Source organism: Dendropsophus ebraccatus, chromosome 3 (assembly GCF_027789765.1).
Source record: "Dendropsophus ebraccatus isolate aDenEbr1 chromosome 3, aDenEbr1.pat, whole genome shotgun sequence".
In the NCBI taxonomy this organism is placed as follows: domain Eukaryota; kingdom Metazoa; phylum Chordata; class Amphibia; order Anura; family Hylidae; genus Dendropsophus; species Dendropsophus ebraccatus.
The window spans coordinates 98,412,499-98,428,647 of NC_091456.1; the positions used below are offsets into that span (position 1 = coordinate 98,412,499).

The window sequence follows — 16,149 nt, forward strand, 5'->3', positions numbered from 1 at the left end:
GACCCACTGCCAAACCGGTCATGCAGGAGAATGTTGCAGGCAGCAGAAAGTTCTCCACGGTGTCTCCAGACTCTGTCATGTCTGTCACATGTGCTCAGTGTGAACCTGCTTTAATCTGTGAGGAGCACAGGGCGCCAATGTTGACTCTGTTCTGTGGTAAATACCAATCGCCCTGTACGGTGTTGGGCTCTAAGCACAACACCAACTTGTGGAAGTTGGGCACTTATTTTACCCTCATGAAGCCTTTTTCTGACAGCTTGAGCAGACACATAGATATTAGTGGCTACTGGAGGTCATTTTACAGGACTCTGGCACTTCTGCTACTTGCACAAAGGAGGAGGCAGCAGTCCGGCTGCTGTGTTGTTGCCTTCCTACAACCTCCTACATGTCTTCTGGTGTACTGGCCTGTCTCCTAGTATCTGTATCTGTAAACACAGCAAACCTTCTTGCCACAGCTCCAGTTGCACTACCTCAGCACCTTCTGTGGGTTGTAAACACTTCTTCATGCTACCTCTATGGGTGAGAACAATGACAAAATGCTAAAGTGACCAAAAAAAAAAACTAACAAAACACAGTAATCACTGAACTCAAGGAGATCAGTGAAAAAATTCCAATGAAGTACTCAATCAAGAGTCTCCACTGATGCCCCCAAAAATTTAAATATGCAAAACAAGAGTCCGTGGTGCCTCGATTGCGAGTCTCAAAACGGGATAGCTAGATATCTCTAGCCTGTTGCCACGGGGTGCCTCCATGATGGGGAGAGCACCACACCACTCTGATAGATAGCCCCTTAAGTCCCACTCTGTTGCGAGTATTGGAACATAAATAGGGAAACAACAGGGTGGCCCCTTTTTGTCAACGTCTAACTCAAGGTGCGAGTATTGCAATCATTACAAGGGCTTGCCAAGGCAGGCATCCATCCACCCAAAGACAGCAGTTTCGGGGTATTTGCCCCTCGTCAGTGTGAAGCAGGATTCTGGCTGGTTGGGGCAATGACAAATCAACCAACAAGACACAGTTATCACTGAACTCAAGGAGATTAGTGAAAAATTCCAATGAAGTACTCAATCAAGAGTCTCCACTGATGCCCCCCCAAATTTAAATATGCAAAACAAGAGTCTGTGGAGCCTCGGTTGCGAGTCTCAAAACACGGGATAGCCAGATATCTCTAGCCTGTTGCCAAAACAACTGCCAGAAGGGATGAGAACAGAGAAATGGTCTGGTCACAACCTGCAGACTTTCTCCTTTATAGGGGTTGTCCTGCTATTTGCCTATCATTTCTACCTGTTATTTGTTCCATTTGCGCAAAAGCAGGAGAAATTCATTTACCATCAGTGTTGCTTCATAACTGGACATGGTGATTTCATAAACATTTCAAAAATGTTATATTGTATTGTTTAGGTGTTTCCTTTATTTTTTTGAGCAGTGTATATTGACAAAATATTTCATAGTTGTGCTTTAACCCCTTGAAGACCCGGCCCAAAATGACCCAGTGGACCAGGCCAATTTTCATTTTTTCGTTTGTGTTTTTAATTCCTCCTCCCCTTCTAAGAGCTCTAGCACCTTCAGTTTTCTATCTACAGGGCCATGTAAGGCCTTGTTTTTTTTAGAATAGGTGTACTTTGTAATTGCATCTTTCATTCTACCATAACATGTATGATGGAACCCCAAAAATATCATTTATGAAGATATAAATTGGTGAAATCGCAAAAAAAAAAATGCAATATGGTAGCTCTTGGGGGGTTCCTGTGTCTACGTAATGCACTATATAGTAAAAATGACGTGACACTGTTATTCTGTAGATCAGTCCGAACACAACTATATGCAGGTTTACACAGATTCTCTAATGTTTTTTTATGAAATCCTTTTTTTTTTTTTGCAATTAATTATTATTAAAATGGCCCTGTGGAGACTCTTATAATGGTTTTAGTTTTTAGCCTACGGGGCTGTATAGGGTGTAATTTTTTGCGCTTTATATATATATAGTAACAAAAAAATCAGCAATTCTGCCACTTTTTTTATTTCTTCTCTTTTACACTGTTCACTATTATAAGAGACAATTACACACGCTACGGTATATAATATGTTTATTTAATTAATTATTTTTATATGTTCTATTTATAATATGGTATGGGGGATGATTTTAATTTTTATTGGGGGAGGGGGTATTTTGAAAAACATTTTTACTTTTTTAAAAACATATTTTAAGTCCCCCTAGGGGACTTTTACATGCAATCATTAGGTTCCATACGCTGGTGATTGCCTGTGGCAGACTCAATGAGCAGAGCGCCGGTCAGACCACATGGAGGAACGTAAGAGACCTCTGGCGGTCGGGCGCAGCGATCGGGGCCCCCGCAGTCACACACCCAGGTGAGTGCACCACCTGAGGTGTGTGGGTGGGTTTACCTACTGCTATTACCCCGCCAAGATACTACACAAAGAAGCACCTTGTCTCTTTTTTGCTTTCTTCTTTCTCTAATTTCTACTGTGACAAATGCAGCACATTTCTTAGACTGTTACGTTTAGACTAACCATTACTTGGTTTAAACTACACCATCAAATTTTTTAACCATGCCAGTTTACTAAAGTCACGCCCCTTTTGTAGGATATCGGTGGAAAATATGTAAAAAAAAAAAAACAACAACATAATAAATGTGGCGTGCAGCATGTAGACAAGTTTTTTGTGGTGCAAAATATGTATGAATTCTGTCATATTTTCCATAGTAAATTTAATCTAAATTGCTATTTGTTTTATTTGTCTGTGGCCCAGATGTCTCAATCTGCATGAGACAAAACTGTGTCTGTTTTTCCCTCAGGAACCAATCACTGCTCAGCTTTCATTTCTCAAATTGCTCTGGTAAAATGAAAGCTGAGCTCTGATAGCAATATTATTGTTTCACTGATAAATCTGAGCATACGCACAGCTGTGCTCAAAAGTTTACATACCCCAGCAGAATTCCCTTTTGTTCTCTTTTTTCAAAGAATATGAGTGATAACACAAAAAATATTTTCCACTCATGGTTAGTGGTTGGGTGAAGCCATTTATTGCCAAACTACTGTGTTTTCTATTTTTAAATCAAAATGACAGTCTTTTATGGTAGTGGTGGATGAGAGTCCTTATTTTCTCAGATGGTAAAGCTGCCCATTCTTCTTGGCAAAAACCCTCTAGTTCCTGTAAATACTTGGGTTGTCTTGCATGAACTGCGCGCTTGAGATCTCCCCAGAGTGGCTCAGTAATATTGAGGTCAGGAGACTGAGATGGCCACTCCAGAACCTTCACTTTGTTCTGCTGTAGCCAATGACATTCATTCATTCATTTATCTTTCCTTAAACTTTGACCAGGTTCCTGTGCATTTGTAGCTCACACATCCCCAAACATCAGCGATCCACTTCCATGCTTTACAGTAGGAATGGTGTTCCTTTCATCACAGACCTTGTTGACATCTTTCCAAATTTAACATTTATAGTTGTGGCCAAAGTGTTAGATTTTGGTCTCATTAATCCAAATGACCTTGTTTCAGAAGTTTTAAGGCTTGTCTCTGTGCTGTTTGGCGTATTGTAGGTGAGATACTTTGTGGCCTCTGGGCAGTAATGGCTCTCTTCTGGTGACTCGGCCATGCAGCCGGGATGTTTTTGGTCATAATGGTTAAAAAAAGAGAAAACACAGTAGTTTGACAATAAATGGCTTCACCCAACCATTAACCATGAGTGGGAAAAAAAGTTTTGTGTTATTTATATTCTCTGACAAAAGGACAAGAAAACTGTCAAGGTAACGTTTTGAGCACAACTGTATTCACATTTAAGTTTAACATTTCATTCAACTTAGCCAAGAAACAGATACTGCATATCCTTTCTTACCAGAGATACAAAATTTAGGAATAGGTCTCCCCCTAGTGGACCACACATGCATTGCACAATAAATATTAAGAATCAACCCAAAGCATTAAAACTTGAAAGGGGTTGTCTGGGCAGGGAGGGTTTTTGATATGAGGCCTGGTCTGCAGGAAAGATAACAAAGATGTATACTTACCTGGCCTGCTCCCAAGTGGCTTCCAGAATGCCCTGTCCCCCAGGTCATTATGGGGATTATTCAGTGAAAATCTTTTTCTTTTAAATCAACTGGTTTCAGAAAGTCACAAAGATTTGTAATTTACTTCTATTTAAAAATATCAAGTTTTCTAGTACTTATTAGCTGCTGTATGTCCTGCAGGAAATTTTGTTTTCTTTCCAGTCTGACACAGTGCTGATATCTCTATCCGAGACAGGAACTGTCCAGATCAGCAGCAAATTCCCATAGAAAACCTTTCCAACTCTAGACAGTTCCTGTCTCGGACAGAGATTTCAGCAAAGAGCACTGTGTCAGTCGCTAAAGAAAACACCACTTCCTGCAGGACATACAGCAGTGGTTAAGTACCAGAAGACTGGAGATTTTAAATAGAAGTAAATCTATATAATTTTCTGAAACCAGTTGATTTGAAAGAAAAAGATTTACACTGGCTAACCCCTTCAAATCCTCAGTGGCAGGGGTGGCTGCTTTTACCAATTTTCATATGTGTATTGGGTTTGTATCTTGCCATTAGCGGTGAGATGTTGCATTTTTTTGTGTTTATAACTTAATATTAACAGAAGGATAACATGAAAAAGTTTTAAATTTTTATTAGAGTGTAAACACTTTGATACATTATATATGGCAGTTAAATGCTCTAAAAAGAACACAGGTAGCAGCAAGTTTACCATGGCAAAAGAATATAGTCAGCATGTTAGTAAATAAGTTTACCATTCCTAAGTTCATCCTTTTTATTTATTTGTTGTTACTTATATAATGGCAACTTATATATGTGATTGTTATTCACATCTTCCCCTTTCCCCACTAGGGTTCACAATATAACTTTCACTATCTCAGACACAAACATAGGAATTCAAGTAACCCATCAGTATCTTGTTTCGAATATGTGCTAACACTTATATGTCACATGTATAAACGTCAAATATATTGCTTTGTGGCTAAATGGATGCAACATACTGTACACAGGGGTGAATCAAACCACTCTGCTTTTTTTTTTAACTGTATATCTACAGATCTTCATGTAGGCTAGTATTTGAAGCCTGTTAAAATCCTATAGTATACACAGACTATACCCCCCTATACATTGACCATATATTGATAGATACCAGTGCTATATATTATCTGTAATTGTATAAATGATGACCGTGACATATAGCTAGTGAGTCACAGGTGACTTCCTCTCTGACCGGAATCACTTACTTTTTTTTTTTTTTTCACTTCCATCTGGCTTGAGCAATGACTCTTCTCTGCAGAATTTGACAGATAATCATTTAAGGTTCCTTGCTCTAGCACATATAGTAAGTAGATCCCCATTGTGCTCCTATATTGTACTACGGCTGTTCTGTGCCACCCTTTAAGACCACTTTGTGCCCCCATAAAATAGTTAGGCCCCCTTTGTGCCCCATATAATAGTCAGGTCCCCTCTGTGTCCCCACAAAGCATTTAATTCCCCCCCTCCCCCCATTCTGCCATAAACTAGTAAGGACCCCTCTGTGATTTTTATGCTAGTTAGGCCCCCTCTTTACATCCATATAGTAGTTAGGTCCCCTCCGTGCATCCATATAGTAGTTTGGCTTCTCTGGGCTGGAAGGCCATCAATAGATCGTATCCTCCATGTAGCAAATCCTCCCCAGTGGTTGGTCCCCACTTGTAAGTAATATCCGCTGGTACAGTAGTTAGCCGCCCCCCCCCCCCAACCCCCATTAAAGCATATCCACCATGTAAGTAATCCCCCTGTAGGTAGCCCCCCACTCCATGTAGGTATCCCCCTGTGGTATTTGGCCCTCTTAGCAAATAATATCCCCAATGTAGGTAGTACCCCCGGCAGTTGCAACCCTCAGTAAACATCCCCAAGTAGGCTCTGTTTAGGCAATTTAGGCATCCCCTTGTAAGTAGATAGCACAGTAGATAGCATCACCATGTTAGGCATCCCTCCTGTGTAAGGTTATATCCACCTAGCTGCAGCACTGCATTCCTCTACTGTTCCCTCTCCCTGCCCTGCAAGAGCACAAGTGACATCACTCATGTGTCGGGGCACTGGGGGAGAGAACAGCTTTTTGTGGTCAGAGGTGTAATGCTGCCTGTGGCCACAGGAGTGATAGGCAGAGAGCCGAACCAATGGCTCCTCTCTCTGTCAGTCACAGCACTGCATGATTTAACAGTGGGCCCGGTAAGCCACTGCTGCTCCTTTCTTCAGGTGTGCTCATGGCAGAAGCAACCCCTGTCAGTATGTATTTCTTTACATTTATATATGACATGCAATTCCCACCCTTTTACCATACTTTAACATTAGTGCTGAGTTTAAAGACTACTGTGCCATGTTTCTTTTTTGTCTGTTTGCCTTAAGTGTTACTGTCACCAGGGCTGTTTTTGAGGTGAAATGTGTTTATTTTTAGGAGGCAGATTTGTAGAGTCTCTGAAGGGTGGCATGTTTTATGGAGTGACCATAAATTATACTGTCTGCTACACACCACTGACTTCTGAATGGTAGTATGAGCATAAAAAAGATAACCATGAGTATTCACAATGCATTGTCTCTTGTATGTGTCAGGTGCTTGTATTCTTGGAGAAGCAATAAAGTTTAAAGAATTGGTTACACACTGGTGGAATTGGAATCCTTAAAACTTCTTCTGTCTTGTTCTCACCAAGGATGGAAGGTAGTGCTTTAAAGTGACTATGTACCCACAATCTTCCCCCCAAACCGCTTGTACCTTCAGATAGCTGCTTTAATCCAAGATCTGTCCTGCGCTCCGTTCGGCAGGTGATGCAGTTAATGTCCTAAAAAACAACTTTTAATCTTGCAGCCCTGCGTTAAACTGGTGTGGCCTAGAGTGACTATGCATTAGGCTGGCACAACCTCTGTCCCTCCTCCCCACCCTCCTCATCATTAGGAATGCCCCAGGTAGGTATTTTCCAATTCATCAGCTGTGTGAGCACGCCACCTGTGCAGTGTTCACTGCAGAGGAATAGGAAAAATCCTGCCAGTGGCATCCCTAATGAGGAGGAGGGGCGGAGGGGTGGTGCAAGGTTAGGGCACAGATACTCTAGGCCACAGCAGTTTGTCACAGGGCTGCAAGTTTAAAAGTTGTTTATAGGACAATAACTGCATCATCTGACGAACGGACCCCAGGACAGATCTTGTATTAAAAGCAGCTATCTGAAGGTACAAGTGGTTTGGGGGGGCGGACAGATTGTGGGTACAGAGTCGCTTTAACAGGGTAATTTATGGTGGAGCTAGATTGTGTGCATGCAGTTATTATATGCAGCAGATGTTCTGCACACACGCTTTAATTTTTAATATGCTTGGAGGGGGGTGATGGGGCAGTGTGAGGAGGGGGGGGGGGGAAGACATGTCAAAGGTTTTGATTGGTGGTGTCTGGGTCAGTTTTTGGTGGCGTTTCTACCCTGAACTGTACTATTCAGGTTCTCTATTGCCATTCCAGAACTTTAAAAAGTTATTTCAGAGTGCTACAATTATTAATAATTTGCTGGGGTTGTAAAAAAGAAAAGTAAAAAAAAAGACTTACCTATCTCAATCCCCTGCAGCTCCATCTGGTCTCTGGGTGCTCCTATTCTGCCTGCTTCTGGTCTTCGAAATACAGAATATTTTGAAGGCTTCACAAAATTTCAGACAGGGTAAGACTGTCCACTTTGCAATTCTGACAAATGCCAGATGGGCTGCCATTCCTTGTGTGAACTGGTTTTCTCTGACTCCCAGATGTTCCCAATGTTCTGCATGTTTTCAGGCCTGGACTGACCACTGGCTGCTGGGCAGATACTTTCCAGGCCACTTGTTCCACCTCTGTTCTCAACCACAAGAGTAGTGGGCTGCCAGGTTGCCTGGACACATAAGTGCAAGGGTTGGGTCCTCATATTTCTAATTGCCGCAGTGACACATTCAGTAGTAAATGTTGGATATGAATGCTTACACTTTACCTGTAATATTCGTCCCTTTGCAGCTGCTATACCAGATACATTGAATATAGTACCTTGAAACTTGATATATCGATTAGCAAGTAGTATACATACCAGCCCATTAAACTGTTCAGAATTATGCTACTTTTTAAATACTACACTCCAGAGATAAGTAAGCAGTGCCATGTGAATGCTATAAGCTCAGTGAACTCTGTTGTCTTTGAATTTGTTATGGAGCTTTTATTAAAATATCCATTAATAACCTTTCCACAAAGCACTAAGTGGGAAATTTACTAAGGAGTCTAATTTGTGCCACTATTTTAATAGGGATTGGTGTATATTTTGTTCCAATATCTTGTGACTGATTTATTAAAATGTGACACTGCTATAGTGAAGGTATCTAAGTAAAAAAGTTGCAGAAAAAGTCACAAAAATTGAGCAAGCATATTCACCTGGTACTGACCAGACGTAAGACTGTTTGTGCAACTTTTTAAAAAGTCGCAAATAATAAATTGGGCAGTAACCCAAACTATGCAAATTATGCAAACTTTTGGGTGAATGCTCAAAACAGACAGATTAAAAAAAAGCTGCATCTAAAAAATATTTGCCTGTCGAATACTGGTTCATAATTCGAACTTAGACCACAAATGGGCGAACAATCCAATTATTCACCTAAAAATAGGCACAAAGCTCTTGTTAAATTTCCCCCCTAAGTGTCCAGTTTTCTTTTACAGGGATGTCTCCCCTGTGTCCTTTTGAATCTTTTCCTTTTGAAGATTTTGGATATTTTGTCCAAGCTTTTGTAGCTGCCGCTGTTGCTGTTGTGACATGAGATCTGCCTGTGACTCCAGTTTGTGCTGGTGCTCTTGGTACTTCCTACACGCATTCTGGTATGTCAGAAAAAGATTCCTACATTGAAGAGGAAGACAACCTACAGTAAATATAGGCAAGTTTTAAGGACACACACAGACCTACTAATGCTAATAACTAATTCCACCTCCAATGTGTTGTTATCATAATATTAATCTCACCACGTCCTCATACTAGTTGGAGATTAATACAAGACTCACCATATACTTGTACAGTATATAGTCATTCCAGCATATGACCCCTCAGGGGCGTAGTTGATGTCTCCTGGGCCCTGGTGCGAGAGGTCAACTTGGCCCCCCTACCCCCTTTCACAACCAAGTGATGCTACTGGTAGGTGTGTGTGTGTGTGTATATATATATATATATATATATATATATATATACTCCAAGACAAATATTACCAATAACACCAGCATATAAGAAGAGAAAATATTATCACCATATATATTACCGCCATACTGTTACTGTATACTGAGACCAATATTGCCAATAATACAAGTATACAAGGGGCAAATATTAATGCCACACCACTACCATTACCACCATATTGTTACTGACCAAATCCTGTATACTGAGACCAATAAAACACAGTACCAGATAACACGTAACAAATATTACCACCACATACTGACTAACACCGCCACATACTGACTAACACCACCGCTGCTACTGAATCCACTGTACACAGATCACTATCACCTCATCCAGTCATATAGAGGTGGACGCAGCTCCACACAGGTTGTATACACCATATAAATTACAGCACAGTTATATCAGATGACTCACAGGGGATGTCTTCTCTGATCGGAGTTCTTCCCTTTTCATTTTCTTCTTCTCCATCTGTCCTGGGCCGTTATGAGAACTTCTCTGAGCCATGGATCCACAGAATCTGCCAGACAGACTCCTCACACTGGCACCATCCTCATCTCTCTACTAACTGCACATCTGTATTGGCCCCTTTATGCCCTCATTTAGCGGGTAGGCTGACTCTGTGACCCCCCTTATAGTATATATAGATGCCCCCCACTGCATGTTGTCCATCCCCTTATAGATGGACCCCTCTCCCCTCCCCTTATAGATGACCCCCTCTCCCCCCATTATAGATGCCCCCCTCTCCTCCTATAGATGGCCCCCTCTCTCCCCCCCCATTATAGATGCCCCTTCCCCCCCATTATAGATGCCCCCTCTCCCCTTATAAATGGACCCCTCCCCCCCTCCCCTTATAGATGCCCCCCTCTCCCCTTATAGATGCCCCCCTCTCCCCCCTCTTATAGATGGCCCCCTCTCCCCCCATTATAGATGCCCCCTCTTTCCCCCCCCCTTGAAGATGGCACCCTCTTCTCCCCCCCCTTGAAGATGGCACCCTATTCTCCCTCCCTTATAGATGCCCCCCTCTGCCCCATTATAGATGGCCCCCTCTTCCCCCCCTATAGATGCCCCCCTCCCCCTTATAGATGCCCCCTCTCCCATGTCTTATAGATGCCCCCCTCTCCCCCCATTATAGATGCCCCACTCTTCTCCCCCCTTATAGATGCCCCCCTCCCCCCCTTATAGATGCCCCCCTCTCCCATCTCTTATAGATGCCCCCCTCTCCCCCATTATAAATGCCCCCCTCTCTTCCCCCCTTATAGATGCCCCCCTCTCCCCCATTATAGATGCCCCCCTTTCCTCTATGCTAAGCAGAATTAAAAAACAAACAAACACACAAACTCACCTGACAACTCGCTCCCCCGGCGATCCTCTCCTTCTTCTGGCTTGTCCGGGCCCCCGGCTGTTGCGCGGCTGCCGGAGGTGTTCCGTCCTATCCCCGGCAGCGCCGCGCATCAGTGAACTCTCTGTATGCCGGGGCTGGGACTTCCGGGACAGGAAGCGTCTCTGACGTGCGCTTCCTGTGCCGGAAATCCGGGCCCCAGGCGGCACAGGGAGTTCACTGATGCGCGGCGCTGCCGGGGATAGGACGGAACACCTCCGGCAGCCGCGCATCAGCTGGGGGCCCGGACGAGCCTGCTCTTGTGACCGCAAGGAAAACAAGTCATTTTAAGTTTAAGCAAAATCAAAAGGGTTATTGCAGTAATAGCTATAATAGACTGTCTGCAGCATGTTCCAGTACCAGGAGATGACCAGGTGGAAACATGTCATCACTTCATGCTGCCTGAACCAGGCCATCTCCAGTACCTTCTGCCTGCTCCACTAACCTAAAGAGCAAATGTCCACCATTGGTTGATTTGATCTTTTGTGTGGCAGTAAAATTTATCATTATAGGTCTGTCTCTCTGTGTAAACAATCATTTGTGCAGACTGACCACTTGCTTGATTGTCCCATGTGAAGGTAATGCAAATGAGCTGCACTTTGATCAGTAAAGGGCCCTATAGGGAGTATGCATGCAGAATAAGACTATACAGGGTTTTTGTGTTGATATTTATAGAAGAGAAAACTCTACCCACCAGCTGCTGATTGGCAGTTATCTATCCATGCTGTGCATATGCAGTTAACTTTCAATCAGCAGCTTTAACGCGGGGGGAGGGGTGCGGCAAGAATCCTTTTCTCCTGCATATTAGGAGAACGGCTGAACAAAATTATACAAGTAATACACTGATCTGTTCAGCATTTCTGTCACTAGTTTATGCTGTTTTAATTTTAAGGGTTAGTGCGGCGCTCAGCAATTACTCACAGAATAACACACATTACAAAGTTATACAACTTTGTAATGTATGTTATGTCTGTGAATCGCCCCCTTCCCGTGTCCCCCCACCCCCGCACGTGTACCTGGAAGTGTGGTGCGATATACATACCTGACGCATGTCGACCCCTGTTGATGCAATCTTCAGGAGGCCGGCCGACTCGCTGCAGCCGTCCCGCATGCCGCCCCCCCTCTGCAGCGTTATCAGCTGCTCAGCCGCGATTGGCTGAGTATAACTGTGCTCAGCCAATCGCGGCTGAGCACAGTTATGACGCGGCAGAGTGGGGCGGGCAGGAGCGGGTCGGCCGGCCTCCCGAAGATGACGTCTTTGAAGAAGATGGCGGACGGGGTCGGTCGACACGGATCAGGTATGTATAGCGCACCACACTTCTGGGTACAAGGGTGGGGGTGGAGGGACACGGGAAGGGGGCGATTCACAGACATAACATACATTACAAAGTTGTACAACTTTGTAATGTTTGTTATTCTGTGAATAATTGCTGAGCGCCGCACTACAATTTTAAGGCAGAATAAACCTAGTGACAGATTTCCTTTAAGAGCCTATTTTATTCCAGATTGTTTACTTTTTTTCTGTAGAGCACAAGACATTAGTAGTGCACTCAAAACTCCTTACTATTAAACATTTATTAAGGTGCTATTTACACGTACACAAAATACTGTTTGTGCATGGAGAGTGGACCTTGGCTTGGACATCAGAACTCTTGGCATCATCATGCATTGTGATAACGGGAGCTCTGAAACTGCTTAAATCTTTGCGCTACTGTTCTACCCTATTTTGAGCCAATGAACACATAAATAGCTATCATGTCAAGCTCTAGTTTTTTTTTTTGATCCAATGAACACACCAATAGCTATAATCGCATCTAGGCTATAATCGCACATACACACAGTAAAATAATAAAACAATACTAAATATAAATATAAGCAATAAAACAGAGATTAAAATACAGCAATATAATAATGTGGTCCATTAAAAGCAATGGGGAAATGTATGGCATTGCACACACATTATAGAATAACATCCGTACTTCATCCGTACTCCAAATAAAGAGCATGCTCATTAAAATGGTTTGCCAATTTATTACTTGTCCTCACCATGTCCTGTGAGATCAAGAATGAGATTGCGGAGAATCCTTTGTTATGAATCAAGCCGTGAGTCAGCGTGTGAACTGTGGCTCCATTAATTTTCTATGGAGCCACCAGAAAGAGCTGGGTGCTGTATTTGCCTCTCTAGTAGCACTTGAGCATCGACTCATGTATTTTAGTCAATTCTCACTCAACACTAGATGGGACCAAAATTTTTTACATGTACGCCAATTATCTTGAGGTTTTAATAACATAATAATTTAGACATTAGACACTTCCACGTGAGGCCATGATTATGTTTGTGTTTATTTTTTACCATTTTTATTTAACTGGTTCACCAATTAATCTCCATATTGTGAACACCTGGGTGCTATCTGGCGTGCATCCACCCTCTAAGCGACAGCAAACAGGACTTAAATATTGGTGCTATTGGACATTTTCACTTTGGCATGTCCTAAAGACATGTCAAAGTTTTGAGCTTATACTAAAACATATATTTCCTATCCTCTCTTTGGAAGTGTAGTGTTATTTCTGTCACAGCAGACAGCCTAGAATCATCCCTGATTTTGGATGGCAAGTTGGCAGACATCTTTCATGCTTATCATATATAGGCAAACAATATAGGATACCAATTATAGGGTACAAATTATATATAGGGAATACTGTATGATCATCTGTATACCTATGAGCTGTGAGGAAATCGTTGATCATCTGTGCAGTCTTGGTATTCTCAGCAGAGACTTTACAGGAAAACATCTCTACTTCTGAGATAAGACCTTTAATTTTTACTTTCATTTCATTGCTCCTGAAATGAAAAGACAAACAGAACAGCTCTATACAAAGAATGACAAGTATTAAACCCTTCCATGCTAACCCACTGTTTTATTAATCAAGTAGTAACTGTATATGCAAGCATTTCTTGAATTAAGTGCTTCATGTGAAGAGATTAAATGAACCATTAAACCAGCACATGAACATCAGTTAGTATGCTAAAATAAATTATTCAAGAGATTTTTCACTAAAAACACATTTAATCAGTAATGGTATAAAAGGACAATTAGTCAGACTTGAGCCCCTGAGACCTCCCATCCTGCCTGCTCCCTGCAGAGAAGTGGATGTGCATGCAACCCCGATCCTCCACTCCCACAGATGACATTCTCAACTGGATTGTTTTTCTGTATTCCTCTAGAAAGAATGGGAAATCTTTCCTTTTGGTGAGATTTTTTTGGCTTGGCATAAAATCCTCAGTCAATGTCCTAAAGGGCCCTATTATACCAAAAGATGTCTGACAGATTATCTGATAGATTTTTTCAGCCAAAGTCAGGAACGGACTATAAACATAGAACAGGTCATAAAGATAAGACTAACGGTACTAATTACACGGAACGATAATCGGCCGAATCGGCCTCGCGGCATTAGAGCCATTTAGCCCCGCCCACATTGGCACCGCCCCCTTGACGCCCATTGGTTGGTCGATGTAAAGGGGGTGGGGTCTAGACCTTTCGGCCAGCCTGTTCCAATGCCCGGCAAGGGGGCGGGGCCAACTGTGATGTTGTAGGTGGGGCTTATTGGCGCTATTTCCACGAGGCCCCGCCCACTTGACACAATCTGCAGTTGATAAAAGATGTCATTTTACTTGAACAAGCACCATGACGTATGATATAAAATTAGGTATGAAAACTGCTAAATTTACCCTTTACACCTGTGTAGAGATGTCAGAATGCAAAAAGGAGGTGACAGTGTCACTTAAAGCTTAAGGCCACCAGTGTGGTCAGAGCGCTGATCTTTTTAACTCAAGTTTTGCGATTTTCAAAACGTTAAGGGCCAATTAATCAAATTAACTTGATTAATCGCTCAGCCCTACAATGTACAAATATATGATTGGACAGTACAGGGATCTTTCTAGTGATCTTTTTTACACCTAAGCTTGTAACCATGACAAGAAGGCATCCTCTACGTCTAGAGGAAAGAGGTTTCACCATCATCACAGATGGGGATTCTTTACTGTAAGGGCAGTGAGACTATGGAACTCTCTGCCACATGATGTTGTGATGACTCAAGGGGGTCCTGGATGCTTTTCTTAAAAAAAATATAATATTACAGGTTATGGGTACTAGATTTCTGATTATTCAGAGATTTATTCTGATTGCCATATTTGGAGTCAGGAAAGAATTTTTCTTCCTGTGATGGGGCTCTAATGGATGCCAAAGTGCATTTTTTTTTATTACAGGCTCCATTATGATTTATTTTTTATTATTTAAGGGGATAAATTAAATAATTGACATAGATTTATGGCAACATTATTATCAGTGTAGTTCAGCTGCAAAACAAAAAGAAAATATTTCAAATTAAAACAAAAGTGAAAATGGTCTTATTTTAACCCCTTGATGCGAATTGACACACAGCTGCGTCTTCTGTCTACGCTGCCTGTTAGCACAACCCCATGTATGTGCGTGCACTGCAACATTTGAAGGCTATGTTCACACCATGTAAAAACAACAGCCGTATTTCATAACAACGCCCATTCAGCTGTGCAAACAGATGATGTTATTTTTTAAAAAAACAAAGGCTGTTGCTATGAAATACAGCCGTTGTTTTTACATAGTGTAAACTTAGCCTAAATCTGAGTGGGTGGACTAATCATAGTAAGAATGACAGGACAACTTCTGACAGCTTTTTTGACCCTGATCTCGTTTGCTGTGTGTGGGAGGAGTTCAAATCTGGGAGAAAATAGTGGCACTGGAACAGTACTGTAAGGTAAAAGAAATTAACCCCCTCCTACCCTGATTGCCAACACTGTGCTGCCGCTGTCACCACTGACCCGTTGCTGTACCTAATAGTCACCCTTGTCCCCAGTGATCTGTCCCCTGTTGCTGTAACTAATAGTATCTCCTGTCTGTCCCTTGATGCTGTACCTAATAGCATACAATGTTCCCTATTATTGTATTCAAAATTATCTGTTACTGTTGTAATGAGAGTTGTAATGGGAGTAGTAGTTGTAGGTGGGGGTAGTAGCAGTAATGGGAGTAGTAGCAGTAGGGGGAGCAGTATTAGTAGTTACAGGGCGGCATGGCCCCGTACTGGGTCCTCACACACACTACGGTGTTCTAGGTCTTTCCTGCCCCTAGGGATCTGCTGGGTGCAGGTGGTGGGGATCTCATGGGTACAGGCGGCAGCGCTGGATCCAGCAGGGGGGCTGGATCTGATGGTTGTCCCCCTGCTGTACCTCATTTTTGCTCCTGTTAGTGTATATAGTTGTTGCTCCTGTTACCGTATCTGATTGTTACCTCTGTTAGTGTATGTGATAGTCACTTTGTTACTTTATGTAATCTTCGCTCCTGTTACTGTAATTGAAGTTTGAAAAAAAAAATTGCTGCTAAATTTCTAAGCCCTATAACATCCTAAAAAATAAAATAAAATGTACTAAATAAGGCCAGCACAGAGTCACTATATTGGAAATGTGAATTATTATCTGATTTGAGTTGCATGACCATCTTTGTAACACACAGAG

General features: G+C 42.3%; 1 protein-coding gene across 4 annotated transcripts in view; it reads right to left on the reverse strand.

Annotated features, from left to right (window-relative positions):
- Positions 1–7,257: 7,257 nt before the first annotated feature.
- The window catches only part of USHBP1 (USH1 protein network component harmonin binding protein 1), a 77,508-nt gene continuing 68,616 nt past the window's right edge, over positions 7,258–16,149 (reverse strand). For all 4 annotated transcript variants that reach the window (XM_069962317.1, XM_069962315.1, XM_069962316.1 and 1 more), the window contains exons 13-14: positions 13,321–13,443; positions 7,258–8,890 (exon numbers count right to left, since the gene is read on the reverse strand). In XM_069962317.1, coding sequence (XP_069818418.1) covers positions 8,710–8,890; positions 13,321–13,443 — 304 coding nt within the window. In that variant the 3' untranslated portion in view covers positions 7,258–8,709. The remainder of the gene's footprint in view (positions 8,891–13,320; positions 13,444–16,149) is intronic.